The sequence below is a fragment of the Emys orbicularis genome, chromosome 11 (genome assembly GCF_028017835.1).
Source record: "Emys orbicularis isolate rEmyOrb1 chromosome 11, rEmyOrb1.hap1, whole genome shotgun sequence".
Lineage (NCBI taxonomy): Eukaryota > Metazoa > Chordata > Testudines > Emydidae > Emys > Emys orbicularis.
Window position 1 is genome coordinate 2772192 of NC_088693.1, and position 26599 is coordinate 2798790.

The window sequence follows — 26599 nt, forward strand, 5'->3', positions numbered from 1 at the left end:
CCGGGATGTCGAGGGGAGGCAGGCCCCTGCACTCCATGGGCTTCAGTGCTAGACGTGGGCAGCCATGACTAGGTCGAAACGGCGCCTTGGTGCTGAACCGCCCCCCTCCCGGCGCATCAGAGCCAGCCCTGCCACCTCCTCTGGCAGAACCAAGCATCTCTGGCCCGCGCCCGTCAGCCCCGCTCTGCGGGAGGGAGCCGCCCCCCACAGTTCCAGCCGCAGCATCCCTGGCACTGGGGGAGCCAGAGGAGCCTTCCCGTCAGGGCACAGGGCCTGGGGCAGACCTAACGCGCGCAGCCGGCCTGGGGTTCCAGGAGTGGCAGCTTTCCTGGGAAATGGAGAGAACCTGGACTGGAAGCGCCGCGAGACAACACACAGAGGCCAGCTTTGCTGAGTGTAATTGCACATCAAAGCCCCTGTGGGGCCTGGTCTCCTTTTGTCACAGATCAGAGACCTTCGCTAGCAGCCCTGCTCAAGCCATGAGTTTATGGACTGACCCGCTTCGTGGGCCGTCAGCAGGCTCTGAACCCGGGACCTTCAGCACCACAGCCCAGCCTCGTGCCGCCTGAACAACTCCGTTAGCAGTAGTAGGCTGTTATCCTCTATGTGGGCCAGCCACTAGAGGGGGCTCAAATACACACGGCTGCCATTCATTTTAAGGCGCCCCCAGGGCTGAAGGGCCTGGACCTGGCCGGGTCTCTGCACCGGAATGGTCTCCCCGGGACAGGACGCGGGGAAACGTCTGCAGGGCCGAGTGCGGGCCCAGCCCAAGAGGTTCTAGCCGCTGCCCCGTCGCCAGCGCGGGGGCACGGGAAGGGTTACAGACGCCCCGGTCCCACACCGTCTCCCCAGCTGGAGGCAGGGCGCACGGGACGCGGGCCCTGGTCAGGTGCCCTTGAAATTCCTCTTCTGCCAGCAGGGCAGACAGCAGCGCTCCCTTCTGCCGCTCTCCACCGAGCAGGCCTGGCAGACAGTGCCCTGGCACAGCCTGCGGAGAGAGCCAGGCAGGTGACGCGGCCCACGTCACCACAGGCACCCGCTGCGCCCACCCTCGCCCCTGGGAGACCCTCCCCACACCCACAGAACGGATCCCACTCGGTCGCTTTCACCAATTTCCTGAGCCCGGGAGGGGGGAGCAGGGGGACCCCCATCATGCTGCAGGGCAGGGGAGAGCTGGCCTGGGCAGGGGGAGCAGGGAACCCCCCAAAAGGTGCTGGGCAGGGCTGAGCAGGGGAGCCCCATAATGCCATGGGGCAGGGCTGGGCAGGGGAGAAGGGTAATACCAACACGCTCCCATGGCCAGGTGACTTGGCACGCTCTCCGTTCCCATTGGCCTCTCCCCCGGCCCCGCTGCCCCCCACTTCTTGTGGCCACGGCCCCTTACCTGCACTGGTACCTGCGGGAGAGAAACCCAAAGTCCTGGCTGCAGCGGGCGCACAGGCTGAGGTCCTGGGGCACCACGCTGGGGGCCCGGGAGTTGATGCCCTCTGTCTTCTGCCACAAGGCGTCCTTCTCCCTGGGGGGTGAGGGGAGAGGGCCCATCATTCCCTTCCTGTGACGCTACCATTCGACTCCAGCCCAGCCCTCGCTGCTATCCCCCCCGGTCCCATCCCAGGGGACGGGCTTCCCCTGCCAGCCCCCAAACCATCCTTACTAAAGCCGAGCCCCAGGGCCACCCCCAGAGGCCTCACGGTGACCGTCGCCCCCCAGCTGCCGGGTGTGAGGGGGGCAGCCTTTGCAGCTCCCTCCCCATCACAGGAGTGTGTGTGTGACCTGCCCATCCCCTGCCAGAGCCAGCTCCCTCGGTGATCTCCCCCCTCAGCAGCAGACTGCCCTCTGCCTCCCTCCCCACCAAACCTCCACCGCTTGAGCTACAGGAATCCAGGCATTGGGTGGCCGCTGTGGCAGGCTGTTACCCTCTCCATGGGGCGGCCGTTACACACACACACTTTGGAGGTGTGTTACACAATGGCCACAGCTGCACGCAGAGTCACAGCGACCGCACACAAACGGCCGATTCGGTGGCCAGCGGCTGGTTTGTGAGTGCAATGACCCCATGCACTGTCTCATATGCACTTCTCGCCCGTCCGGTCTGGCAATCAGGGCTACACTTTGCTACCTGACAACACGACAAAGTTGTGCACGTTGGCAAAAATAATCCCAGCTATCCATACCAAATGCTGGGGTCTAAATGAGCTGTTACCGCTCAAGAAAGAGATCTGGGAGTCAGTGTGAATAGTTCTCTGACAACATCCACTCAATGTGCAGTGCAGTCAAAAAAGCGAACCATGTTGGGAACCACTAGGAAAGGGACAGATAATAAGACAGAAACTATCACAGTGCCTCTATATAAATCCCTGTACGTCCACACCTTGAATACTGTGTGCAGTTCTGGTCACCTTATCTCCAAAAAGATATACTGGAATTTGAAAAGGTGCAGAGAAGGACAACAAAAATGATTAGGGGGATGGAGGAGAGATTAAAAACTCTGGGACTGTTCATCTTAGAAAAGCGACGACTCAGGGGGGATATGCTTGAGGTCTATAAAATCATGACTGGTGTGGAGAAAGTGAGTAGGGAAGTGTTATTTACCCCTTCACATAACACCTGAATCAGGGGTCAGCTGATGAAATTAACAGGCAGCAGGTTGAAAACAAACAAAAGGAAGTATTTCTTCACACAACGCACAGCCAACCTGTGGAACTCCCTGCCAGGGGATGTTGTGAAGGCCAAAAGTATACCTGGGTTCAAAAAAGTATGAGATAACTTCCTGGAGGGCAGGTCCATCAATGGCTACTAGCCTGGCTGGGCAGGGATGGTGTCCCTAGCCTCTGTTTGCCAGAAGCTGGGAATGGACGACAGGGGATGGATCACTCGATGATTCCCTGTTCTGTTCATTCCCTGGCACTGGCCACCGTCAGAGACAGGACACTGGGCTAGACGAACCTCTGGTCTGACCCACTGTGGCCATTCTTGTGTACACTAGCAACCATCCTTAGTGCCTCTAGGGTTGCACAAACCTCACCGGAGAGCCAAGTTGCTGAGCCGATGGGCTGCACATTGGCAGAGCTCTGGGTTGGGCTTAGCCCCCGGGCTCAGCACCGTTAACTGCAGACGGAGGGTCGAAGCTGTTTGAAAAGGCAGCTCCGAAGCCTGGGCTGGAAGACGAGCCAGGACGGGACTGGGGCCGAGGTGTGGCCCTGCTGGGGGCTAGCGCCATCTGCTGCCCAGCGAGAATGAGCTCGGGGTTAGCCTAGCTCCCCATTTGTGCACGTTACAGAATCTCCAAAAGCGTCGGCACAGTTTGCAGCTGCTGCTCAAGAGAAACCCAGGGGCTGGGATCGCTGGGGGCTGTGGGTCGGAAGTGAGGGGCACCAGCAGAGCTGTGTGTTTGGGGGGCTCAGGGCTGGGATCGCAGGGGGCTGGGGGTCGGGATTGAGGGGCACCAGCAGAGCTGTGTGTTTGGGGGGCTCAGGGCTGGGATCGCAGGGGGCTGGGGGTCGGGATTGAGGGGCACCAGCAGAGCTGTGTGTTTGGGGGGCTCAGGGCTGGGATCGCAGGGGGCTGGGGGTCGGGATTGAGGGGCACCAGCAGAGCTGTGTGTTTGGGGGGCTCAGGGCTGGGATCGCTGGGGGCTGTGGGTCGGGAGTGAGGGGCACCAGCAGAGCTGTGTGTTTGGGGGGCTCAGGGCTGGGATCGCAGGGGGTTGCGGGTCGGGATTGAGGGGCACCAGCAGAGCTGTGTGTTTGGGGGGCTCAGGGCTGGGATCGCAGGAGGCTGTGGGTCGGGAGTGAGGGGCACCAGCAGAGCTGTGTGTTTGGGGGGCTCAGGGCTGGGATCGCAGGGGGCTGCGGGTCGGGAGTGAGGGGCACCAGCAGAGCTGTGTGTTTGGGGGGCTCAGGGCTGGGATCGCAGGGGGCTGCGGGTCGGGAGTGAGGGGCACCAGCAGAGCTGTGTGTTTGGGGGGCTCAGGGCTGGGATCGCAGGGGGCTGCGGGTCGGGAGTGAGGGGCACCAGCAGAGCTGTGTGTTTGGGGGGTCAGGGCTGGGATCGCAGGGGGCTGTGGGTCGGGAGTGAGGGGTACCAGCAGAGCTGTGTGTTTGGGGGGCTCAGGGCTGGGATCACAGGGGGCTGTGGGTCGGGAGTGAGGGGCACCAGCAGAGCTGTGTGTTTGGGGGGGGTCAGGGCTGGGATCGCTGGGGGGCTGGGGGTCGGGATTGAGGGGCACCAGCAGAGCTGTGTGTTTGGGGGGCTCAGGGCTGGGATCGCAGGGGGCTGCGGGTCGGGAGTGAGGGGCACCAGCAGAGCTGTGTGTTTGGGGGGCTCAGGGCTGGGATCGCAGAGGGCTGTGGGTCGGGAGTGAGGGGCACCAGCAGAGCTGTGTGTTTGTGGGGCTCAGGGCTGGGATCACAGGGGGCTGCGGGTCGGGAGTGAGGGGCACCAGCAGAGCTGTGTGTTTGGGGGGCTCAGGGCTGGGATCGCAGGGGGCTGCGGGTCGGGAGTGAGGGGCACCAGCAGAGCTGTGTGTTTGGGGGGCTCAGGGCTGGGATCGCAGGGGGCTGTGGGTCGGGATTGAGGGGTACCAGCAGAGCTGTGTGTTTGGGGGGCTCAGGGCTTGGATCGCAGGGGGCTGTGGGTCGGGAGTGAGGGGCACCAGCAGAGCTGTGTGTTTGGGGGGCTCAGGGCTGGGATCGCAGGAGGCTGGGGGTCGGGATTGAGGGGTACCAGCAGAGCTGTGTGTTTGGGGGGCTCAGGGCTGGGATCGCAGGGGGCTGCGGGTCGGGAGTGAGGGGCACCAGCAGAGCTGTGTGTTTGGGGGGTCAGGGCTGGGATCGCGGGGCTGCGGGTCGGGAGTGAGGGGCACCAGCAGAGCTGTGTGTTTGGGGGGGTCAGGACTGGGATCACAGGGGGCTGCGGGTCGGGATTGAGGGGTACCAGCAGAGCTGTGTATTTGGGGGGCTCAGGGCTGGGATCGCAGGGGGCTGGGGGTCGGGATTGAGGGGTACCAGCAGAGCTGTGTGTTTGGGGGGCTCAGGGCTGGGATCGCAGGAGGCTGGGGGTCGGGAGTGAGGGGCACCAGCAGAGCTGTGTGTTTGGGGGGGCTCAGGGCTGGGATCGCAGGGGGCTGCGGGTCGGGATTGAGGGGTACCAGCAGAGCTGTGTATTTGGGGGGCTCAGGGCTGGGATCGCAGGGGGCTGGGGGTCGGGATTGAGGGGCACCAGCAGAGCTGTGTGTTTGGGGGGCTCAGGGCTGGGATCGCAGGGGGCTGTGGGTCGGGATTGAGGGGCACCAGCAGAGCTGTGTGTTTGGGGGGCTCAGGGCTGGGATCACAGGGGGCTGTGGGTCGGGAGTGAGGGGCACCAGCAGAGCTGTGTGTTTGGGGGGCTCAGGGCTGGGATCGCAGGGGGCTGCGGGTCGGGAGTGAGGGGCACCAGCAGAGCTGTGTGTTTGGGGGGCTCAGGGCTGGGATCGCAGGGGGCTGCGGGTCGGGAGTGAGGGGCACCAGCAGAGCTGTGTGTTTGGGGGGTCAGGGCTGGGATCGCAGGGGGCTGGGGGTCGGGATTGAGGGGCACCAGCAGAGCTGTGTGTTTGGGGGGCTCAGGGCTGGGATCGCAGGGGGCTGTGGGTCGGGATTGAGGGGCACCAGCAGAGCTGTGTGTTTGGGGGGCTCAGGGCTGGGATCGCAGGGGGCTGTGGGTCGGGAGTGAGGGGCACCAGCAGAGCTGTGTGTTTGGGGGGCTCAGGGCTGGGATCGCAGGGGGCTGCGGGTCGGGAGTGAGGGGCATCAGCAGAGCTGTGTGTTTGGGGGGCTCAGGGCTGGGATCACAGGGGGCTGCGGGTCGGGATTGAGGGGCACCAGCAGAGCTGTGTGTTTGGGGGGCTCAGGGCTGGGATCACAGGGGGCTGGGGGTCGGGATTGAGGGGCACCAGCAGAGCTGTGTGTTTTGGGGGCTCAGGGCTGGGATCACAGGGGGCTGCGGGTCGGGAGTGAGGGGCACCGGCAGAGCTGTGTGTTTGGGGGGCTCAGGGCTGGGATCGCTGGGGGCTGTGGGTCGGGAGTGAGGGGCACCAGCAGAGCTGTGTGTTTGGGGGGCTCAGAGCTGGGATCGCAGGGGGCTGCGGGTCGGGACTGAGGGGCACCGGCAGAGCTGTGTGTTTGGGGGGCTCAGGGCTGGGATCGCAGGGGGCTGTGGGTCGGGAGTGAGGGGCACCAGCAGAGCTGTGTGTTTGGGGGGCTCAGGGCTGGGATCGCTGGGGGCTGTGGGTCGGGAGTGAGGGGCACCAGCAGAGCTGTGTGTTTGGGGGGCTCAGGGCTGGGATCGCAGGGGGCTGTGGGTCGGGATTGAGGGGCACCAGCAGAGCTGTGTGTTTGGGGGGCTCAGGGCTGGGATCGCAGGGGGCTGCGGGTCGGGACTGAGGGGCACCGGCAGAGCTGTGTGTTTGGGGGGCTCAGGGCTGGGATCGCTGGGGGCTGTGGGTCGGGAGTGAGGGGCACCAGCAGAGCTGTGTGTTTGGGGGGCTCAGGGCTGGGATCGCTGGGGGCTGTGGGTCGGGAGTGAGGGGCACCAGCAGAGCTGTGTGTTTGGGGGGCTCAGGGCTGGGATCGCTGGGGGCTGCGGGTCGGGAGTGAGGGGCACCAGCAGAGCTGTGTGTTTGGGGGGTCAGGGCTGGGATCGCAGGGGGCTGCGGGTCGGGAGTGAGGGGCACCAGCAGAGCTGTGTGTTTGGGGGGTCAGGGCTGGGATCGCAGGGGGCTGCGGGTGGGAGTGAGGGGCACCAGCAGAGCTGTGTGTTTGGGGGGGTCAGGGCTGGGATCACAGGGGGCTGCGGGTCGGGATTGAGGGGTACCAGCAGAGCTGTGTATTTGGGGGGCTCAGGGCTGGGATCACAGGGGGCTGCGGGTCGGGAGTGAGGGGCACCAGCAGAGCTGTGTGTTTGGGGGGCTCAGGGCTGGGATCGCAGGGGGCTGTGGGTCGGGATTGAGGGGTACCAGCAGAGCTGTGTGTTTGGGGGGCTCAGGGCTTGGATCGCAGGGGGCTGTGGGTCGGGAGTGAGGGGCACCAGCAGAGCTGTGTGTTTGGGGGGCTCAGGGCTGGGATCGCAGGGGGCTGGGGGTCGGGATTGAGGGGTACCAGCAGAGCTGTGTGTTTGGGGGGCTCAGGGCTGGGATCGCAGGGGGCTGCGGGTCGGGAGTGAGGGGCACCAGCAGAGCTGTGTGTTTGGGGGGGTCAGGGCTGGGATCACAGGGGGCTGCGGGTCGGGATTGAGGGGTACCAGCAGAGCTGTGTATTTGGGGGGCTCAGGGCTGGGATCGCAGGGGGCTGGGGGTCGGGATTGAGGGGTACCAGCAGAGCTGTGTGTTTGGGGGGCTCAGGGCTGGGATCGCAGGAGGCTGGGGGTCGGGAGTGAGGGGCACCAGCAGAGCTGTGTGTTTGGGGGGGCTCAGGGCTGGGATCGCAGGGGGCTGCGGGTCGGGATTGAGGGGTACCAGCAGAGCTGTGTATTTGGGGGGCTCAGGGCTGGGATCGCAGGGGGCTGGGGGTCAGGATTGAGGGGCACCAGCAGAGCTGTGTGTTTGGGGGGCTCAGGGCTGGGATCGCAGGGGGCTGTGGGTCGGGATTGAGGGGCACCAGCAGAGCTGTGTGTTTGGGGGGCTCAGGGCTGGGATCACAGGGGGCTGTGGGTCGGGAGTGAGGGGCACCAGCAGAGCTGTGTGTTTGGGGGGCTCAGGGCTGGGATCGCAGGGGGCTGCGGGTCGGGAGTGAGGGGCACCAGCAGAGCTGTGTGTTTGGGGGGCTCAGGGCTGGGATCGCAGGGGGCTGCGGGTCGGGAGTGAGGGGCACCAGCAGAGCTGTGTGTTTGGGGGGTCAGGGCTGGGATCGCAGGGGGCTGGGGGTCGGGATTGAGGGGCACCAGCAGAGCTGTGTGTTTGGGGGGCTCAGGGCTGGGATCGCAGGGGGCTGTGGGTCGGGATTGAGGGGCACCAGCAGAGCTGTGTGTTTGGGGGGCTCAGGGCTGGGATCGCAGGGGGCTGTGGGTCGGGAGTGAGGGGCACCAGCAGAGCTGTGTGTTTGGGGGGCTCAGGGCTGGGATCACAGGGGGCTGCGGGTCGGGATTGAGGGGCACCAGCAGAGCTGTGTGTTTGGGGGGCTCAGGGCTGGGATCACAGGGGGCTGGGGGTCGGGATTGAGGGGCACCAGCAGAGCTGTGTGTTTTGGGGGCTCAGGGCTGGGATCACAGGGGGCTGCGGGTCGGGACTGAGGGGCACCGGCAGAGCTGTGTGTTTGGGGGGCTCAGGGCTGGGATCGCTGGGGGCTGTGGGTCGGGAGTGAGGGGCACCAGCAGAGCTGTGTGTTTGGGGGGCTCAGAGCTGGGATCGCAGGGGGCTGCGGGTCGGGACTGAGGGGCACCGGCAGAGCTGTGTGTTTGGGGGGCTCAGGGCTGGGATCGCAGGGGGCTGTGGGTCGGGAGTGAGGGGCACCAGCAGAGCTGTGTGTTTGGGGGGCTCAGGGCTGGGATCGCTGGGGGCTGTGGGTCGGGAATGAGGGGCACCAGCAGAGCTGTGTGTTTGGGGGGCTCAGGGCTGGGATCGCAGGGGGCTGTGGGTCGGGATTGAGGGGCACCAGCAGAGCTGTGTGTTTGGGGGGCTCAGGGCTGGGATCACAGGGGGCTGCGGGTCGGGACTGAGGGGCACCGGCAGAGCTGTGTGTTTGGGGGGCTCAGGGCTGGGATCGCTGGGGGCTGTGGGTCGGGAGTGAGGGGCACCGGCAGAGCTGTGTGTTTGGGGGGCTCAGGGCTGGGATCGCTGGGGGCTGTGGGTCGGGAGTGAGGGGCACCAGCAGAGCTGTGTGTTTGGGGGGCTCAGGGCTGGGATCGCTGGGGGCTGTGGGTCGGGAGTGAGGGGCACCAGCAGAGCTGTGTGTTTGGGGGGTCAGGGCTGGGATCGCAGGGGGCTGCGGGTCGGGAGTGAGGGGCACCAGCAGAGCTGTGTGTTTGGGGGGTCAGGGCTGGGATCGCAGGGGGCTGCGGGTCGGGAGTGAGGGGCACCAGCAGAGCTGTGTGTTTGGGGGGGTCAGGGCTGGGATCACAGGGGGCTGCGGGTCGGGATTGAGGGGTACCAGCAGAGCTGTGTATTTGGGGGGCTCAGGGCTGGGATCGCAGGGGGCTGGGGGTCGGGATTGAGGGGTACCAGCAGAGCTGTGTGTTTGGGGGGCTCAGGGCTGGGATCGCAGGAGGCTGGGGGTCGGGAGTGAGGGGCACCAGCAGAGCTGTGTGTTTGGGGGGGCTCAGGGCTGGGATCGCAGGGGGCTGCGGGTCGGGATTGAGGGGTACCAGCAGAGCTGTGTATTTGGGGGGCTCAGGGCTGGGATCGCAGGGGGCTGGGGGTCGGGATTGAGGGGCACCAGCAGAGCTGTGTGTTTGGGGGGCTCAGGGCTGGGATCGCAGGGGGCTGTGGGTCGGGATTGAGGGGCACCAGCAGAGCTGTGTGTTTGGGGGGCTCAGGGCTGGGATCACAGGGGGCTGTGGGTCGGGAGTGAGGGGCACCAGCAGAGCTGTGTGTTTGGGGGGCTCAGGGCTGGGATCGCAGGGGGCTGCGGGTCGGGAGTGAGGGGCACCAGCAGAGCTGTGTGTTTGGGGGGCTCAGGGCTGGGATCGCAGGGGGCTGCGGGTCGGGATTGAGGGGCACCAGCAGAGCTGTGTGTTTGGGGGGCTCAGGGCTGGGATCGCAGGGAGCTGTGGGTCGGGATTGAGGGGCACCAGCAGAGCTGTGTGTTTGGGGGGCTCAGGGCTGGGATCGCAGGGGGCTGTGGGTCGGGAGTGAGGGGCACCAGCAGAGCTGTGTGTTTGGGGGGCTCAGGGCTGGGATCGCAGGGGGCTGCGGGTCGGGAGTGAGGGGCATCAGCAGAGCTGTGTGTTTGGGGGGCTCAGGGCTGGGATCACAGGGGGCTGCGGGTCGGGATTGAGGGGCACCAGCAGAGCTGTGTGTTTGGGGGGCTCAGGGCTGGGATCACAGGGGGCTGGGGGTCGGGATTGAGGGGCACCAGCAGAGCTGTGTGTTTGGGGGGCTCAGGGCTGGGATCGCAGGGGGCTGTGGGTCGGGATTGAGGGGCACCAGCAGAGCTGTGTGTTTGGGGGGCTCAGGGCTGGGATCACAGGGGGCTGTGGGTCGGGAGTGAGGGGCACCAGCAGAGCTGTGTGTTTGGGGGGCTCAGGGCTGGGATCGCAGGGGGCTGCGGGTCGGGAGTGAGGGGCACCAGCAGAGCTGTGTGTTTGGGGGGCTCAGGGCTGGGATCGCAGGGGGCTGCGGGTCGGGATTGAGGGGCACCAGCAGAGCTGTGTGTTTGGGGGGCTCAGGGCTGGGATCGCAGGGGGCTGTGGGTCGGGATTGAGGGGCACCAGCAGAGCTGTGTGTTTGGGGGGCTCAGGGCTGGGATTGCAGGGGGCTGTGGGTCGGGAGTGAGGGGCACCAGCAGAGCTGTGTGTTTGGGGGGCTCAGGGCTGGGATCGCAGGGGGCTGCGGGTCGGGAGTGAGGGGCATCAGCAGAGCTGTGTGTTTGGGGGGCTCAGGGCTGGGATCACAGGGGGCTGCGGGTCGGGATTGAGGGGCACCAGCAGAGCTGTGTGTTTGGGGGGCTCAGGGCTGGGATCACAGGGGGCTGGGGGTCGGGATTGAGGGGCACCAGCAGAGCTGTGTGTTTGGGGGGCTCAGGGCTGGGATCACAGGGGGCTGCGGGTCGGGAGTGAGGGGCACTGGCAGAGCTGTGTGTTTGGGGGGCTCAGGGCTGGGATCGCTGGGGGCTGTGGGTCAGGAGTGAGGGGCACCAGCAGAGCTGTGTGTTTGGGGGGCTCAGAGCTGGGATCGCAGGGGGCTGCGGGTCGGGACTGAGGGGCACCGGCAGAGCTGTGTGTTTGGGGGGCTCAGGGCTGGGATCGCAGGGGGCTGTGGGTCGGGAGTGAGGGGCACCAGCAGAGCTGTGTGTTTGGGGGGCTCAGGGCTGGGATCGCTGGGGGCTGTGGGTCGGGAGTGAGGGGCACCAGCAGAGCTGTGTGTTTGGGGGGCTCAGGGCTGGGATCACAGGGGGCTGCGGGTCGGGACTGAGGGGCACCGGCAGAGCTGTGTGTTTGGGGGGCTCAGGGCTGGGATCGCTGGGGGCTGTGGGTCGGGAGTGAGGGGCACCAGCAGAGCTGTGTGTTTGGGGGGCTCAGGGCTGGGATCGCTGGGGGCTGTGGGTCGGGAGTGAGGGGCACCAGCAGAGCTGTGTGTTTGGGGGGCTCAGGGCTGGGATCACAGGGGGCTGCGGGTCGGGACTGAGGGGCACCGGCAGAGCTGTGTGTTTGGGGGGCTCAGGGCTGGGATCGCTGGGGGCTGTGGGTCGGGAGTGAGGGGCACCAGCAGAGCTGTGTGTTTGGGGGGCTCAGGGCTGGGATCGCTGGGGGCTGTGGGTCGGGAGTGAGGGGCACCAGCAGAGCTGTGTGTTTGGGAGGCTCAGGGCTGGGATCGCTGGGGGCTGCAGACTCAAGTTTCCAAGTGATGGAGCATAGAGGCTGCATCTCCTCCCCCCACAGCATGGGCATAGTTTAGGAGGGCAAGGGGGGGCATTGCCCCCCCAATCTACAAGCCTCTGGCAGGCATGGAGTTTGCCACCCACATGACATGTGGCCCCATTGGCCTGACTGGAGCTGCCCTCCCAAATATAGAGGCCAAACTACGCCTACGTCCCCCAGGAATCCCCCCTGGTTCCTCGCCTCCCAGCCCGCTCACCGGAGCAGTTCCAGCAGCCGACCCTTCACCTCCCGGACCAGCTCCTGCTGCTCAGTCAGCTGCCCTAGGTGTTTCTCCTCTCGCTCTTTGGCTTCTCTCTGTGCTCTGTCCAGCGCCAGCCTCAACTGCTCCCCGTCCTGCCGGGCCCTGGACAGAAGGATAAGCCCTGAGATGGCGGAGCCCTGGCAAGCGATAGCTGCAGGGTGCCGGAGATCCACCGCTGGGGTCTGTCGCTAGGGCAGGGAAAGGCCGGACAGGGCACCACTCTGGACTGCAAGAGCACCCCGCTCCGGCAGTGATGCCCCGAAGGGGGTCAGCCCCACGCTGCATGCGGACAGGCCTGAGCCACCCCAGCCAGAGCCAGGCGGCCCGCTGAAGCTCCCCTGTAGAAAACGCCACCGATATTTCTGGGGCCAAATGAACGCCGCAAAGCAGGGCCAGCGTCTCGCCAGGGCGGGCAGGAAACCCAGAGACGATCCTGCCGGGGGGCAGGTTTGCAGCCGTCTGTATTTGAGGCTGGCTGGGGAAGGGTCATTTCCCCTGCATGGAGACCAGGGGTGGAACCATGGGGGAAAGACACGGGGGTTATGCCCTTTATCGCTCCTTGGGGCCTGAGCGTTGGGGTTTTTAACACTGGGTCATCTCCAACTCAGGAGACTCTCTGGCCAGCTGTGGATCTAGCAAGAGCGGCCGGGCCTGTGAGGCCTGAGCAGTAGAGGGGCCGGACGTTTATTGGGAGCATTTGGAGCTCTCTGGATTTCGGTTGGGGGGAAGCTCTCAGTGCTACGGACTCAGCCTGGCCATGCCTTCCACAAAAGCCCCAGATCTGCGGGCCAGATTCGCAGCTGGTGGAAACCCAAGGGCGCTCGGTTGATTGCCATCAGCTGAGGAGCTGACCAGCCTCTCTGGGTCTTCCTAGAAGTCCAGCGTCTAAAAAGGGGAGGAGAAAACTCGCCCAGGCATATGCTCCTATGGAAGAACAACCAGATCCCCCAAGGACCCCAATTTGTACAGACCCCCAGGGCACAAGGCACCTCCTTCCCTCTCTGCACTTCTCCTCTAAGCACCGCGTACAGTCCTATTGGCTGATGCACCCTATGTAGCTTGGCCCGTTGGCGGCTGTGCATCATCCGATTGGCTGGTGTGTCAGTTAGTCAGCTATTGGGCTCTCGTCCGATTGGCTGACGTGTCTGTGAGCTTGCAGCAAGGGGTACATTTGACTCTGGCTGTCAGCATTTCTAAGGTGCCCATCACCACAGTATCTGGGCTGCCCGGAGCCCAGGGTTTACTGTCCTCGCTCTTTGTGAGCCTCTCATTAGACCCGATTCTGATCACTTCCCCCCCAGTGCTGCTGGCCTTAGTGGCATCTTGCCCGACTTTCCCTGCTGGGTGAGCGAGGTCAGAATCAGGCCCGCTGGCTCGGGCAGCAGCGGCGTGTTGCAAAGGATCCCGAGGGCCCGGGCGCTTCCACCCCATGCAGCGCAGTGTACGCAGGGCATCGGCCGGGCTCACTGAGTCTCCTACCTGCCCAGCTGCTCCGCCAGCTGCTTTGCTTCCTCCTCCTTGGCCGTTAGCAGCTGCCCTTTCTGCTGGGCCTCCCCCATCGCCTTCTCCAGGTGGGTGGTCAGGTGCTAGCAGGGTAAAGCACTAACGTGAGGCCAGGCCTGGGCTCCCCAGCTGGACTACATTTCCCATGATGCATCCCAGCCATGTGACAGCCCTCCCCAAGAGGGGAGACCCTGGTGCATCATGGGAGATGTAGTCTGACCAGGGAGCCTAGGCCATAGAGGTGAACAGGTGAATGAGGCACCTGAACTACAACGCCCATGATGCACTGCAGCAGCTTGTCTGAATCGAAATATTTTGCAGGGTTTTTTTTGTTTTTTTTTGTTTTTTTTTTTCTGAAAACTCAAAATGTGCCATGGAGAACCCCTCACCCCCATTTCCCTCCCGCATTTCACTCCAGTGCCATTCCCTCCCTTCAAATGGCCAGTTCCTACCTTCACCATCTCTTCGACACTCTTCCTTGGTTTCTGCTCTGGACTGGCCTTCTCCAGCATGGCCGCTGTCCCCAGGTCCTCCGGCGGCTCCCCTGCCAGCACCTGCTTGCCCGTCTGCGGCCCACCCCCTCCAGCCGCTTTCTCCTCCGCTGCGCCCCGTCCACTGGCCAGCCCCAGGGGTCCCTCATCCCCAGCTTCCGGCCAGTCGCCTCCCCCCGCCTGCTCCAGTTCCGCGGCAGCTCGGGCCAGTGTCTCCTCCAAGGCGTCCTTCTCCTCCAGCACGGCGGCGAGCTGCCCCCTGGCCTGCTCCAGCGAGTCGGCGGCTCTCTGCTTCTCCAGCTCCAACGTCTGCACCTGGAGCCGGAGCGCCACCATCTGCCCGTCGCTCTCCTCCTTCTGCCGGGCCAGCGCTTCCTGCAGCCGGGTGTCCTCCAGCTGGCTGCGGGCCCTCAATTCCTCCAGCTCGTCTCGGAGCTTGCCTGCCTCCCGGGCACGGCTCTCCAGGGCGGCCGCTGTGGTTTGCACTTGCTTGGCCAGGACGTCTCTCTCTTCGGAGGCTCCCTGCAGCACGGCCTGGAGCTGCTGTTTCTCCTCTCCCTCCGCCCGCCTTTGCTCCTTGCACTCCGCCAGCCGCCTCTTCAGCTCGGCCACAGCCCTCTCGTGCCCGGCTCGCTCCTCGCTCCCTCGCGCCTCCAGCTGGGCCTTCTCGCGCGCGAAGCCCGCGGCGGCTTCCGCCAGCCGGGAGGCCACAGCGGCGTTTTCGGCCAGGGCATCCCGCAGCTTGGCCGACTGCCCCTCCAGCTCCTCCTGCAGGCCCCGCGCCCCTTCCTCCTTGTCCGTCAGGGCCCGCTCCGCGTGCTCCAAAGCCGCTTGGAGGGAGGCGTTTCGCTCCCGCCGTGCAGCCAGCTCTTTCTGGAGATCCTGAGCCTCCAGCCGGGCGGCCGCCAGGCTCTGCCCCTGAGACACCGCTGACTCCAGCAGGGCCTCTCGCTCCCTCTCCAGCTCCCTTCCCTCCGCCAGGCCCCGCTCCAGCTTCTCTCTCAGCCCCTCGGCCTGCAGCTCGGCCTGCCGGAGCCTGCCTTCCAGCGCGGCCCTCTGGGCCGTCTCCTCCTCCGGGCCGAGCGGGGGGCTGCCGCTGGGCCCTTCCCGCTGCCCCGGGCTGAGCTGGCGCTGCAGAGCCGCCACCTGGGCCTCCGTCTCCTCCAGCCTCCCCTCGCTCGCACTCAGCTTCTCCTGCAGTCTCTGGCACCGCGACAGCAGCTGCCGGTGCCTCAGCTCCTGGGCTTCTGCTCCCGCCAGGTACTCCCTCCTCTCGGCCTCCTGCGCTCTCAGCCGCCGCTCGGCCTCCTCCAGGGCCTCGGCAGTGGCCCGAGCCTCCTGGCGCTGGGCGGCCGCCGCGGCCGCCTCTTGCTCGGCGTCGCGCGTCGCCTGGGAAAGCCGCTCGGCGAGCTCCTGCTGACGCTTCTCCCCCGCTGCCAGCCTGGCTCCGTGCCGCGCCTGCAGCTCCGCCAGCTCCTGCGCCTGGGCTGCCCGCAGGGACGCCGTCTCCTCCTCCCTCTGGGACAGCTGCCGCCTCAGGGCGCTCACCAGCACGTCCATCTCCTCCAGCGTGTCGCTCAGGAAGGCCTTGGAGTCCTGGAGCTCCCGGATCTGCCTGGCCTGCTCCTCCGCCTGGCCGCTGCAGCGCTGGGCTGCCTCCTGCTGCAGCCTGTCTTGCTCCTGGCGGTGGCGTTGCGCTTGCTGAACCAACAAGGACTCCAGCTCCCTGCCCAGCGCCTCGACCTGCAGCTGCAGCTGGGCGTTAACCCTCTGGAGCTCAGCCTCTGGCTTTCCGTCTCCAGCCGCCTCCGAGCCCCGCTGCTGGGAACCCGCCTGTCGCCCGTTGTCCGGGCTCCTCGCCAAAGAGGCCGCCGTTGCCGTATGTTCCCTGGACTCTTCCAGTCCGGGCTGGAACGGGTCATCAGTGCTAAGCCCCGGGGATCGGCTGACCTGTCCCGGGAGCTGGGGCTCCTCCTGGGGTCCTCTCCTGGCTCCATGGTGTTTCTCGCTGTCTCCAGCTGGGTTCCCAACCTACAGCGGGTGAATAAGAGCAGAGACAGAACGAGGGATGGCTTCTTCGGAGATACCTGGGGACAAGTGGGTCTGTGCCCCTGTTTGTGGCTAGGAGGATAACCACCTGCTCCTATGCCCAGCTAACGGGCTGGGGCTCTTAGCTCAGGTGGTAGAGACCTGGGCTTTGGAGCTGGAAGCCCTGGGTTCAATCCCCCAGTAGCTCAGCCCAGCCCAGGAGCTCTTGGCTGATCAGCCGCATCAGACCCGCGTGAGATTCAGTCGCCGCTGGCTGCAGCCCCGTCTCTGCTGCAAGGACACCTGAGCTCTTCTAACCAGGTGGTGGTGCCGTGCTCCGAGCTGGTTACAACTGACTTGCCCAAACTGCGGCTCTGTCCACAGCACCGCCAGGGCTGCATGCCCGCCTCCGACGCATGCTGGGAAAGCTGGCTGGCTAGCGCTCCACACACCCCCAGAGTGGCACCCGCCAGCAATGCATGCTGGGATGCACAGAGAGCTGGGAGGATGGGGGGGGTCAGCCAGTAGAGAGGGGCGGATCTGGTCTGTGTAGCCACATAACGGGCAGACAGGCAAGTAGCAGCCTGGGCTCTTGGCATGGGTGAAACATAGCGGGTGGCTATAAAGCCACTTTAGAGACAGCCCCGTTACCGATGCGGCTTCGAGGCCAGAGTGCCTGCCATGACAGCCATGGCACGGTCTGCATCGGCAGCGCCTCTCCCCACGCTCTGAGCGGATTCCCTCCCAACCATCACGGGGAACGTGCGCTTTGGAAGTGCCAACAGCGAACGATACAGTCCCAGCGCCCCACCCTGGGGCGGGATCACCTACTGGCCAGGCCGGCCCCTCCTTCTGGCTGGTCACGGGGCTTTGGCTGGAGGATCTGGACAGAGTCCTAAAGGAAACAAACACACTCAGGGTAACGGCCTGGCAGTCTCCTCCCAGCTGCCTGGACCCACCTCGGCTGTTCCAGCCGTTTCTCCCTCCCCTGACCTATCAGCCTTCAGTGCCCAAAGACTGAATCCTGCCAAAGGGAGCTGCAGACGCCCATCCGAGGGTGGTCTGGCCCCACTGCCCCGCACAGTAACATTTACATGGAGAGACCCCCTGGGAAAGTAACCCTCCAGCTGGAAACATTTTCTCAGCCCCACAGATAAAGCTGCCCAGTCCCCCCTCTCCCCTGGGTGATGGATGGGCTGGGCCGAGTTGTGTCCATGACACTGCTCTCAGAAACCGCCCTGGTAGGGTGTGATCAGAGCTGAGCCTGGACCAAAGCCCCTGTTCTTGGATAAGTTTCTCCTGAACCAGCAAATCCGCTTGAAGGCCAGAGGAGACGCTGCAGAGGAAGGCAATCCCCCCCACCCCCACACCAGGGTCTCTCCCAATCTTATCTAGGGGAAAAATCCTTCTTGACCCCAGACCCTGAGCATGGGGGCGAGACCCAGCAGCCCGACACCCGGGAACAAATTCTTGGCAGTAACTCAGAGCTCTCCCCGTCTCGCGTCCAGCTAAACCAGAAGCTGGGGGCAGGGGGCACCAGGCTGGGATCTTGCATTTAGGGACTTGATTGTGCGTTTCTGCTGAATTTGGGCCCTGTCCAGCCTTCCCTGGCTGCAACACTGAAGATTGGCTAAGTGACGGGCGCTGATCAAGGCTACCCTATTGCTACGGGGCTGTGGCAGGTGGCCCAGCAGTTGGCTTCAACTCCTAGCTGTTGGGGGTCTGGCCCCATCGTGGTTAGCCCCTCGTGCGTGACCTAAACCTCATCCTTCTCCCAACTTCCTTGTCATCTGTGATGGGGTATGTGACAAAGCAGGGAATTTTCTTAGTGTTTTGCATGAACACTTTGCATGCCTCAGTTTCCCTGTGTGCTGCGTGTGTGTGTGTGTGTAATGAGGGGGTGGGAGACAGTTTGTTGTTGCAGAGGACCAGGTGTGACCTTGCCTAGCAGTCGGGACCCCGGACACTGGCCCGGAGATTGGGGACCCAGCGACTGGTGACTGGGAGGCCCAGAGCAGCTTGGGAGGCAGCCCGTTAAACGGGGCTTGTTTAGTCTGCAGAAGAGAAGAATGAGGGGGGATTTGATAGCTGCTTTCAACTACCTGAAGGGGGGTTCCAAAGAGGATGGAGCTCGGCTGTTCTCAGTGGTGGCAGATGACAGAACAAGGAGTAATGGTCTCAAGTTGCAGTGGGGGAGGTCTAGGTTGGATATTAGGAAACACTATTTCACTAGGAGGGTGGTGAAGCACTGGAATGGGTTCCCTAGGGAGGTGGTGGAATCTCCATCCTTAGAGGTGTTTAAGGTCAGGCTTGACAAAGCCCTGGCTGGGATGATTTAGTTGGGGATTGGTCCTGCTTTGAGCAGGGGGTGGGGACTAGATGACCTCCTGCGGTCCCCTCAAACCCTAATCTTCTATGAATCTTTGAATGGGCCGAGGAGAGAGTCCCATGACCTGACCAGCAAGTGGGGGAACAAAGGACGTGTTTACCTGGGACGGAGGACAAAGGCCAGGGGAGGAGATTGTTGGGGTCCACTAGGCATAGCTACCAGGTAACTCGGGAGAGCGGAAGGCCAAAAGTGTCGATGAAACTCTTTTGCTCTGGGCCTATCTGAACCCCCAAACCCCATCTTCTGAACTCTCACCTACTTCTGTGCTCACTGCTTACATGCTCTGAAGTAGGCTGAAGCAGAAATGTATTGGTCAGCGTTTCTAGCAGATGGCTGCAGTTTCACTCACACTAGCAGAAATAATAGAGATAAGGAGTGAGGGAAAGGAGGGGTAGTTAGTTTACAGGCGTCTAACCCAAGGTCGCAAAGACTGGGAAAGTTTTCTCACAAGCTTATGTAGAGCTTATTGTAACAGTTGTCTGGGAGGGAGGGGTGAGGGGGAACAGCCAGACAAAGAGATGTATGCAAACAGTTTGGGGTATAAAAGATAAAAGTTGTTTGTATTTGTTGCACTGGATTTGAGACATGCTGGTCTCCTAGTGCCATTTCAGAGCTCTGAAATAAACTTGGCTTGCTTTCTCCCCTCGGTGTCTTTATTGGTGCCAAGCACACCGGGCCACGGACCCCTGTTTGCCATATCTCGGGGCCCAGTTTTGGGCAGGCAACAAGATGATATCAGTGCTAACGAGGGGGCGGCTGGACTGGGGAGAGATGTTCTGTGCTGAGGGTTGCTAGGCCCCGGGGCCCTGAGAAGTGCCTGGGCTGGGTTCAGACGCTCAATAAACCTCCTGTGTTACATTGGCGGAGAGTCAGAGGGGAAGGGGGGAGGAGGAAGGGGGGAGGAAGGGTGCATTGCCCCCTCTGGGCGTGGAGGCCCCAGGGGTCCAGAGCGAGTGGCAGAGACAGGTGTGCTGAGGCTCAGAGAGGGGCGGCTCCAGGAGGTGGAGGGGGTTGACCCCCGGAGAGAGAGTGGACCCCTGAGAAGGGCTGTCACACTGAAGGGGGTTCCTCCCAGAGACTGGAGCTGAGAGAGCCCAGGGCCTGTGAGTCGGGCCAGGGTGTCCTCCCCACACTGGCCCACAAGGGGTTAACCTATTAGGCTGAGAGGAAAGCCCTGCATAGGGGGTGCTCAGCTGGGCAGGAACAGCTGGGGCTGTATAAAGGGGCTGAGAGCAGAATGGGGCGCGGGGGAGCCGTCTGCAGTTGCTCCCTGGAGATGGGAGCTGTGTTTGGGGCGACAGAGGCTGGAGAGGAGGCCGCAGGGCTGCAGAGAGAGAGCGCAGCAGCAGGGCGGGCAGCGAACAGCAGCAGGGGACCTCCGCCGTGGAAGGAGCTGATTCCCCAGAGTGGCCAGGAGCAGGTGCCACCTGCAGTGAGTGGACCCTGTGACACTGTCCCTACCCACTGGGCCAAGGCGTTCCCAGCCTGTTCGCTTCGGCTATTTGCCAGTCGTTTCTCGGGCCAGGCGGTTGGTCGTCCGAGTCGCAGGGCCCTGCTTTTGCTCCTTGACTGGATTTTTCAAATAGAACAATTAGCGCCCGGCTGGTACGAATGTGGGGACGAGTTATCCCGGGTGCTTGTCGCAGGTCGGCTGGCCCCGCGGGCGGGGAGGGGGGTTCATGGATATTAGCCGGGGAGGCTGGCAGGAGGACGCTTTGTGCCAGTATCTCCTGGAAGGAGGAAGGACAGTCTGGCGTAGGAAGCGAGCGATCCGGGCTCTGGGCCCAGCTCCCCCGGCCTGCTGCAGTTTGCTCAGCCTGGCTGTGGTCAACACGTCCATCTGCAAAATGCAGCTACCAGCAATTCCTGACCTCCCAGTGGAGGGGGCTGCCGGAGGGGGGTGTATGTGGAGGGGACGGGTTTGTCTGTGGGGGCGGCTGTCTGTGTGATGCAACTGTTATAATTCCTGAGGCCTGCATCCCTCAGAGGGCCGGGCGAAGTCAAGGAGGAGGAGGAGCTGCCGCTTGGCGTTGCTCTGGGCTTGCTCCCCAGCGATCAGCTGATCAGAGGCTGGATGTAAATGGGGGCTTTGAGCCGCTGCCCCACGGCCTGGTGTACGGGCGTGTCCAGCTTGGCCCTAGCGCTTGGCCACGGAGAGACTCTCCCGCTCGGTTTGGCAGGAGCTCGGAGGCTGTGGCGAGCTCCCAGAGGCACGGTGTGACCCCCCCTTGGGGGCTGGAAGCAAGGGGTGCCTATGCTGTCAGGGATTAACCCTTTCTTTCCCTTCGTCTTTTTCAATGCGGTGTAGTAAATCTGGTGGGAAGCGGCAAACCCCGGGGAGGGAGGGAGACAGCCTCAGGGAAGAGCGGGCAAAAACCGAAGTGGCTTCAAGACTGAGCGGGATCCGTTTATGGAGGGGGTCAGACCAAAGGCCCGTCTAGCCCAGTGTCCTGTCTGCCGACCGTGTCCTACAATGGCATGTCGCCCATCTGCGACTGCTAGCGTAACCCACACGCCTCCTGGGTGTGGTGGTCTGTCCCATCTAGTCGGGGGCCAGCTGGCTTTTAGCTCATGCTGTAGAGACTCATGCACTAAGCTCTAGAGGCGCCAGGTTCCATCCTGCCCCCTAGCAACAAATATCTCCAACAGCCAGGGATGGGACACTGAGTGACTACAGAGAATTGTCCGGCTGGTGGGTCTTGCCCGGCCGGCATCCTCAGGGTCTAACCGATCATCAGATTTGGGGCTGGGAAGGAATTTCCCCCTGGGTCAGATTGGCAGAGACCCTGGTTTGTTTGTTTTTTTCCACATTCCTCTGCAGCCTGGGGCGCGGGCCATTTGCAGGTTTAAGTGGTGGATCCTCTGTAGTCTTTTTAGACCAGGATCTGGGGACGTCAGTAACTCAGCCAGAGCCCAGGGGCCCGTTACAGGAGCGGGTGGGTGGGGTTCTGGAGCCTGCAGGGTGCTGGAGGTCAGAGTGGATGCTCACGCTGGTCCCTTCTGACCTTAACATCTGGGAGGCCAATGCTTAACACCCAGCTGGGCGTGTTCCCCCGTCTGTGTCTGGGAGGCCCCGGCTGGCGCTCAGAGAGGAGGGGGGCCAGAGCAGGCTGGCCCAGACCCAGAGAGGGGTGAGGCTGCTAACGGCCTGGGGAAAGGGGGATCCTGACTGCCCCTCCCCTCTTGGCAAAGGGCGGGTCCGTGGCCTTTACAATGCAGGCTCCTGCGCTGGGGGGCTGACGTCCGTGGATGGGTTTGATGCTGAGCTGGGGAAGCAGGGACTGGGCAGGGCCCGTGAGCAGCTGACCTACTTGCTTGGCTAGGCTCAGAGCCGTATGGGCCCGTGGGCTCTAGTTGAGATGGGCCGTTGCCCTGAGCCTCAGCCGTGCCCGCTGGGTGCCAGCGAGCGGTGCCAGGAGCTGGTGGCCAGACCTCTTGGAAATGCAGCTAAGCGGGGAGGGACGTGCTCGGGGGCTGGCGTGTGCTGATCACTGGGTGCTGTGCAGCGGGGGGCCGGGAGTTACAATATGAGCCGAACCTGATGCACGAGGCCTGAAGGCTGCACGTGCCACGTCCTTCGCTCCCAACCCGCAGGCCATGACCGCTCAGGAGAGACTTGGGGGACTGCAGCAGGGCTGGGCTAGCAGGGGCTGCGGGTCAGGAGTGAGGGGCACCGGCAGAGCTGGGGGGAGCCCAGAGCTGGGCTAGCAGGGGGCTGCGGGGTGGGAGTGAGGGGCACCGGCAGAGCTGGGGGGAGCCCAGGGCTGGGTTAGCAGGGGCTGCGGGGTGGGAGTGAGGGGCACCGGCAGAGCTGGGGGGGGGGCAGGGCTGGGCTAGCAGGGGGCTGCGGGTCGGGAGTGAGGGGCACCGGCAGAGCTGGGGGGAGCCCAGGGCTGGGCTAGCAGGGGGCTGCGGGTCGGGAGTGAGGGACACCGGCAGAGCTGGGGGGGGGCAGGGCTGGGCTAGCAGAGGGCTGCGGGTCGGGAGTGAGGGGCACCGGCAGAGCTGGGGGGGGCAGGGCTGGGCTAGCAGGGGGCTGTGGGGTGGGAGTGAGGGGCACTGGCAGAACTGTAGAGAGCCCAGGGCTGGGCTAGCAGGGGCTGCGGGTCGGGAGTGAGGGGCACCGGCAGAGCTGGGGGGGGCAGGGCTGGGCTAGCAGGGGGCTGTGGGGTGGGAGTGAGGGGCACTGGCAGAGCTGTAGGGAGCCCAGGGCTGGGCTAGCAGGGGCTGCGGGTTGGGAGTGAGGGGCACCGGCAGAGCTGGGGGGGGGAGCCCAGGGCTGGGCTAGCAGGGGCTGCGGGTCGGGAGTGAGGGGCACCAGCAGAGCTGGGGGGGGCAGGGCTGGGCTAGCAGGGGGCTGCGGGGTGGGAGTGAGGGGCACTGGCAGAGCTGTAGGGAGCCCAGGGCTGGGCTAGCAGGGGGCTGCGGGTTGGTAGTGAGGGGCACCGGCAGAGCTGGGGGGAGCCCAGGGCTGGGCTAGCAGGGGCTGCGGGTCGGGAGTGAGGGGCACCAGCAGAGCTGGGGGAGCCCAGGGCTGGGCTAGCAGGGGCTGCGGGTCGGGAGTGAGGGGCACCGGCAGAGCTGGGGGGAGCCCAGGGCTGGGCTAGCAGGGGCTGCGGGTCGGGAGTGAGGGGCACCGGCAGAGCTGGGGGGAGCCCAGGGCTGGGCTAGCAGGGGCTGCGGGTCGGGAGTGAGGGGCACCGGCAGAGCTGGGGGGAGCCCAGGGCTGGGCTAGCAGGGGGCTGCGGGGTGGGAGTGAGGGGCACTGGCAGAGCTGGGGGGAGCCCAGGGCTGGGCTAGCAGGGGCTGTGGGTCGGGAGTGAGGGGCGTGAGTACAGCTGCGTGTGGGAAGTTTCTCCAGCACCCGTCCCTGCTGCATCCACCTGCGTTTGTTGGTATCTCTGCCCCCCGACGCTCTGACACTCACTCGGAGAACATGGGCCAGGCCGCGTCCAGGTCAGCTCTCTTGAGGGCCAGGTGGAAGGTGACGCCGTCCAGGTCGTAGAGGCAGGCCAGGATGTCGGCTCGCAGCTGCGGGTGCAGGAAGGGGCTCCGGGCGTAGTACCATTCCCTGCAGCCAACAAGCCAGAGGGGCCCCTGAGATCCCAGCCAGCCCCTGCCCCAGCCGGCTCCGGGCACATGGAGCTCGGGCAGGCCGGCCGGGGCTGCCCTGGGCTCCAAGCTCACGAGCCAGCTGCTGGGAGGCGGTGACGCCTGGACGGAGAGAGAGGGTGGCGCCCTGTGCGCTTCATGGCACCCCCTGTTCCAGGAGGCAGGGGGCTCAGAATCTGCCGTCTTACAGGAAATGCACGGGGGGGGTGGTTAGATCTGGTCTCCTGAAAACCCCGCCACCCTTTACATGCTGCCTCTGACTCTCCCCCCGCGGTCCCCTTCTCTTCCTGTTACTCCCTCCCAGATCACTTCCTATGGGGAAACCGAGGCACAGAGTGGGGCAACCGTTCACACAGGGTGTCAGTGAGTAGCAGAGCCACGAGTCCTGACTCCCCTTGGCCTGAGTTTTAACAACAGACCCATCCGTGAGACCAAGGTCAAATCCGCAAAGGGGGCGTGTGTGCGGGGGGAGGGCAGCGATCTCCAGCAAAGCGCCTGAGCGCACGTGGTGTCCACAGGAGCCGTGCGCTTGTGTGCTCGCACGTTTACCCACCTAGCTCCTGCCACCCCAGGGCTTGCGTTTCGCCCTCCTAGGAAAAGTGCTCCTCGCTCGCAGGCCGAGCCCCGAATACGCCACCTCCGTCCAGGGTGAGCTGCGGGAGCCGGGCCCGTGCCAGCGCACCCACACGAGCTGGGTAGATGTCGCCGCTCTGGCTTTCCAGCTCCTCCCCGCCCCGGCTTCAGAGCTGCAGCCTGAGCCGCGCCGTCTACCCAGGGATGTTCAGCGCGCTCCCGCCAGCCCTGACCCCGCAGCCTGGGCCGGGCTGGGAGCTTCGCTCCAAGGCGCCTCGGAGTGGAAGGAGGTCCCAGGACTTAGCCTGTTTGGATTTGCCTCCTGCAGCGTTTGTCCCTGGGGCCTGTCCCTGCTACAGCGTCTCTCGCTGCCCGGGGTCATCTGCCCCCCTCCCTCAGCTCCCTTCTCCCCTTTCATTTGATGCCCCTCTTGCTCCGGAGCCTGGGGCTCCCCCTGCGGCGTCTCAGGGGTTGTCTATTTCAGACAGATCCCACCGCCGGGCTCCTCACCTGGTCATCTGGGGGTCCAGGACGCAGAGCTGCAGCGACTCCGCCAGCTGCCGGTGCACCAGGCAGTAGCGAATGAAAGCTCGTCCCTTCCCCACAGGGGTCCTGAGCTGTGGGCACACGGGAGGCGTTAGAGGAGGATCCTGCCGGCCCCCTGCTCTGCTGCCCGCCTCCCGCCTGTCTGTCCAGTCCAGTCCTCAGCGACTGGAGCCACCTGCTTTCCCCAGCCCGGGCGGCGACGGCTCCTGCTCCCGGAAACGGGGCGAGAAGGTTCCTCGAAGGTGTAGCCCGGCTTCCTGCACCGAGACAGGGCTGCGCAGATCCAGACCAGCCACATCCAATGTTCTCCTAGGGCCGCCTTGCAGGGGGCCCCGATGGAGCTGGGGGTGCGGCGGCGGGGAAAGCCCAGGGTTGGGAGTGAGGGGCGTCAGCAGAGCTGTTGGCTTGGGGGAGCCCAGGGCTGGGCTAGCAGAGGCTGCGGGTCGGGAGTGAGGGGCACCGGCAGAGCTAGGGGGGAACCCAGGGCTGGGCTAGCAGGGGCTGTGGGTCGGGAGTGAGGGGCACCGGCAGAGCTGGGCGGGGAGCCAGGGCTGGGCTAGCAGGGGCTGCGGGTCGGGAGTGAGGGGCACCGGCAGAGCTAGGGGGGAGCCCAGGGCTGGGCTAGCAGGGGCTGCGGGTCGGGAGTGAGGGGCACCGGCAGAGCTGCGGGGGGAGCCCAGGGCTGGGATAGCAGGGGACTGAGGGTTGGTAGTGAGGGGCCCCAGCAGAAAACTGTAAGTGGGATGGGGAAAATGCCCTACAAAATGGTTCGAGGGCACCGGCTGCACCCGTGGTCGGGGCGGCAGAAGGTCTGGGCCTGTTGGCAGCAAGAAAACGTCCTACAAAGCAAAGCAGAGCCCCGGGAAGGGCGCCAGCGACCTCCCCACCAGCAGCCCGTGGAGACTCCCCGCCCCCCACGCACCTTCTCCAGGGAGCTGACAAATCGCACGCCCTCGTGCCCCTGGCGCCGGCTCGCGAGCCCATGGCACAGGAAGTCCCAGTAATCCCGCCGCTGCCCGAAGAAACTCCTCTTCTCCTTCAGGTCAAACTGAGCCGGGCAAAGAGACGGCAGCCGTGAGCCCAGGAGAGCGCGGGATCCCCAGCCTGCCCGCTGCAGCGGCTGCCCGCCGCCAGGAGGGGTCAGTAGCGGGAAGGGGGCTGTTGCTTAGGCCTGTGGTTCCTGGCTGCTGGGACGGGGGGGGGGAATTGGGGTCCACCCAGGGCTCCCCCTACCAGTACAGGGCCACCACTGCCCATGCCCCTGGCTGGCTGTGCTCCTACCCCCCACGGAGGTCATCGTGGGAACATAAGAGCGGCCAGACTGGCTCAGACCAATGGTCCATCTAGCCCAGGATCTTGTCTTCCGACAGTGGCCAATGCCAAGTGCCCCAGAGGGAGTGAACAGAACAGGGCAGTTATTGAGTGAGCCCTTGCCTGCTCTGTGCCTCAGTTTCCCTGTGTCATGGGGCTCATGAAACTGGCCTGCCTCTATCTGGCGATCAAAGCCAAGTGCCGTGTGTCATGGGGGCCAGCTCTGAAGTACAGCCGGTAGCCTCCAGCCATAGCGCTGCCCTAGTGGGGGAGGGGGTGCGTGGGGGGGCTGCATTCAACCAGTTCTCGGCCACTCCAGCGTCAGTAGCCACGGACCTCACTTGCCGGGACCCTCTGGGAGCCTCTGCAAAGAGATTCACAAAGGGCCTGCTCATGGGCGAGCCGAGGCCATGCAGGGTGGGGAGGGGCTGGGCCCACGAGCAGACGAGGGGGGGGGGGCAGTTTGCCTGACTGGGACAGCAGGAGCAGCTGGTTCCCGGACTCCCTACCTGGAGCAGGAATTCCAGCTGGGCACAGAGCCCGTGAAGCTCCCGGCTGCCGTCAGTGACCGGCAACCTCCGCTCCTTGTAGTTCTGCTTGAGCTCCCCGATGGTGTCTGGAAGGGAACCGGGGAGCCGTGAGCAGGCGATTCCCAGCCCACCCACCCGGGCTACACGCACATAGACACCACGGAGGCTGCGGGGACTGAACCCAGGACTTTCTGCTCTGCGGGAGCACCCCCCAGCCGCCGAGACCCCCTGGGGCCAGATGCCGCGGAAGAAGATTTTACTGGGCCCCAAAAGCCCAGGTGAAAAGAGAAAGGTACAAACCCAGCAG

General features: G+C 64.7%; 1 protein-coding gene across 1 annotated transcript in view; it reads right to left on the reverse strand.

Moving 5' to 3' along the window:
- Positions 1 to 885: 885 nt before the first annotated feature.
- RUFY4 (RUN and FYVE domain containing 4) overlaps positions 886 to 26599 on the reverse strand; it is a 30942-nt gene continuing 5228 nt past the window's right edge. The window contains exons 3-12 of the mRNA XM_065413661.1: positions 26272 to 26378; positions 25374 to 25499; positions 24416 to 24522; positions 23148 to 23291; positions 16663 to 16726; positions 13765 to 15834; positions 13289 to 13395; positions 11765 to 11911; positions 1385 to 1516; positions 886 to 988 (exon numbers count right to left, since the gene is read on the reverse strand). Coding sequence (XP_065269733.1) covers positions 886 to 988; positions 1385 to 1516; positions 11765 to 11911; positions 13289 to 13395; positions 13765 to 15834; positions 16663 to 16726; positions 23148 to 23291; positions 24416 to 24522; positions 25374 to 25499; positions 26272 to 26378 — 3107 coding nt within the window. The remainder of the gene's footprint in view (positions 989 to 1384; positions 1517 to 11764; positions 11912 to 13288; positions 13396 to 13764; positions 15835 to 16662; positions 16727 to 23147; positions 23292 to 24415; positions 24523 to 25373; positions 25500 to 26271; positions 26379 to 26599) is intronic.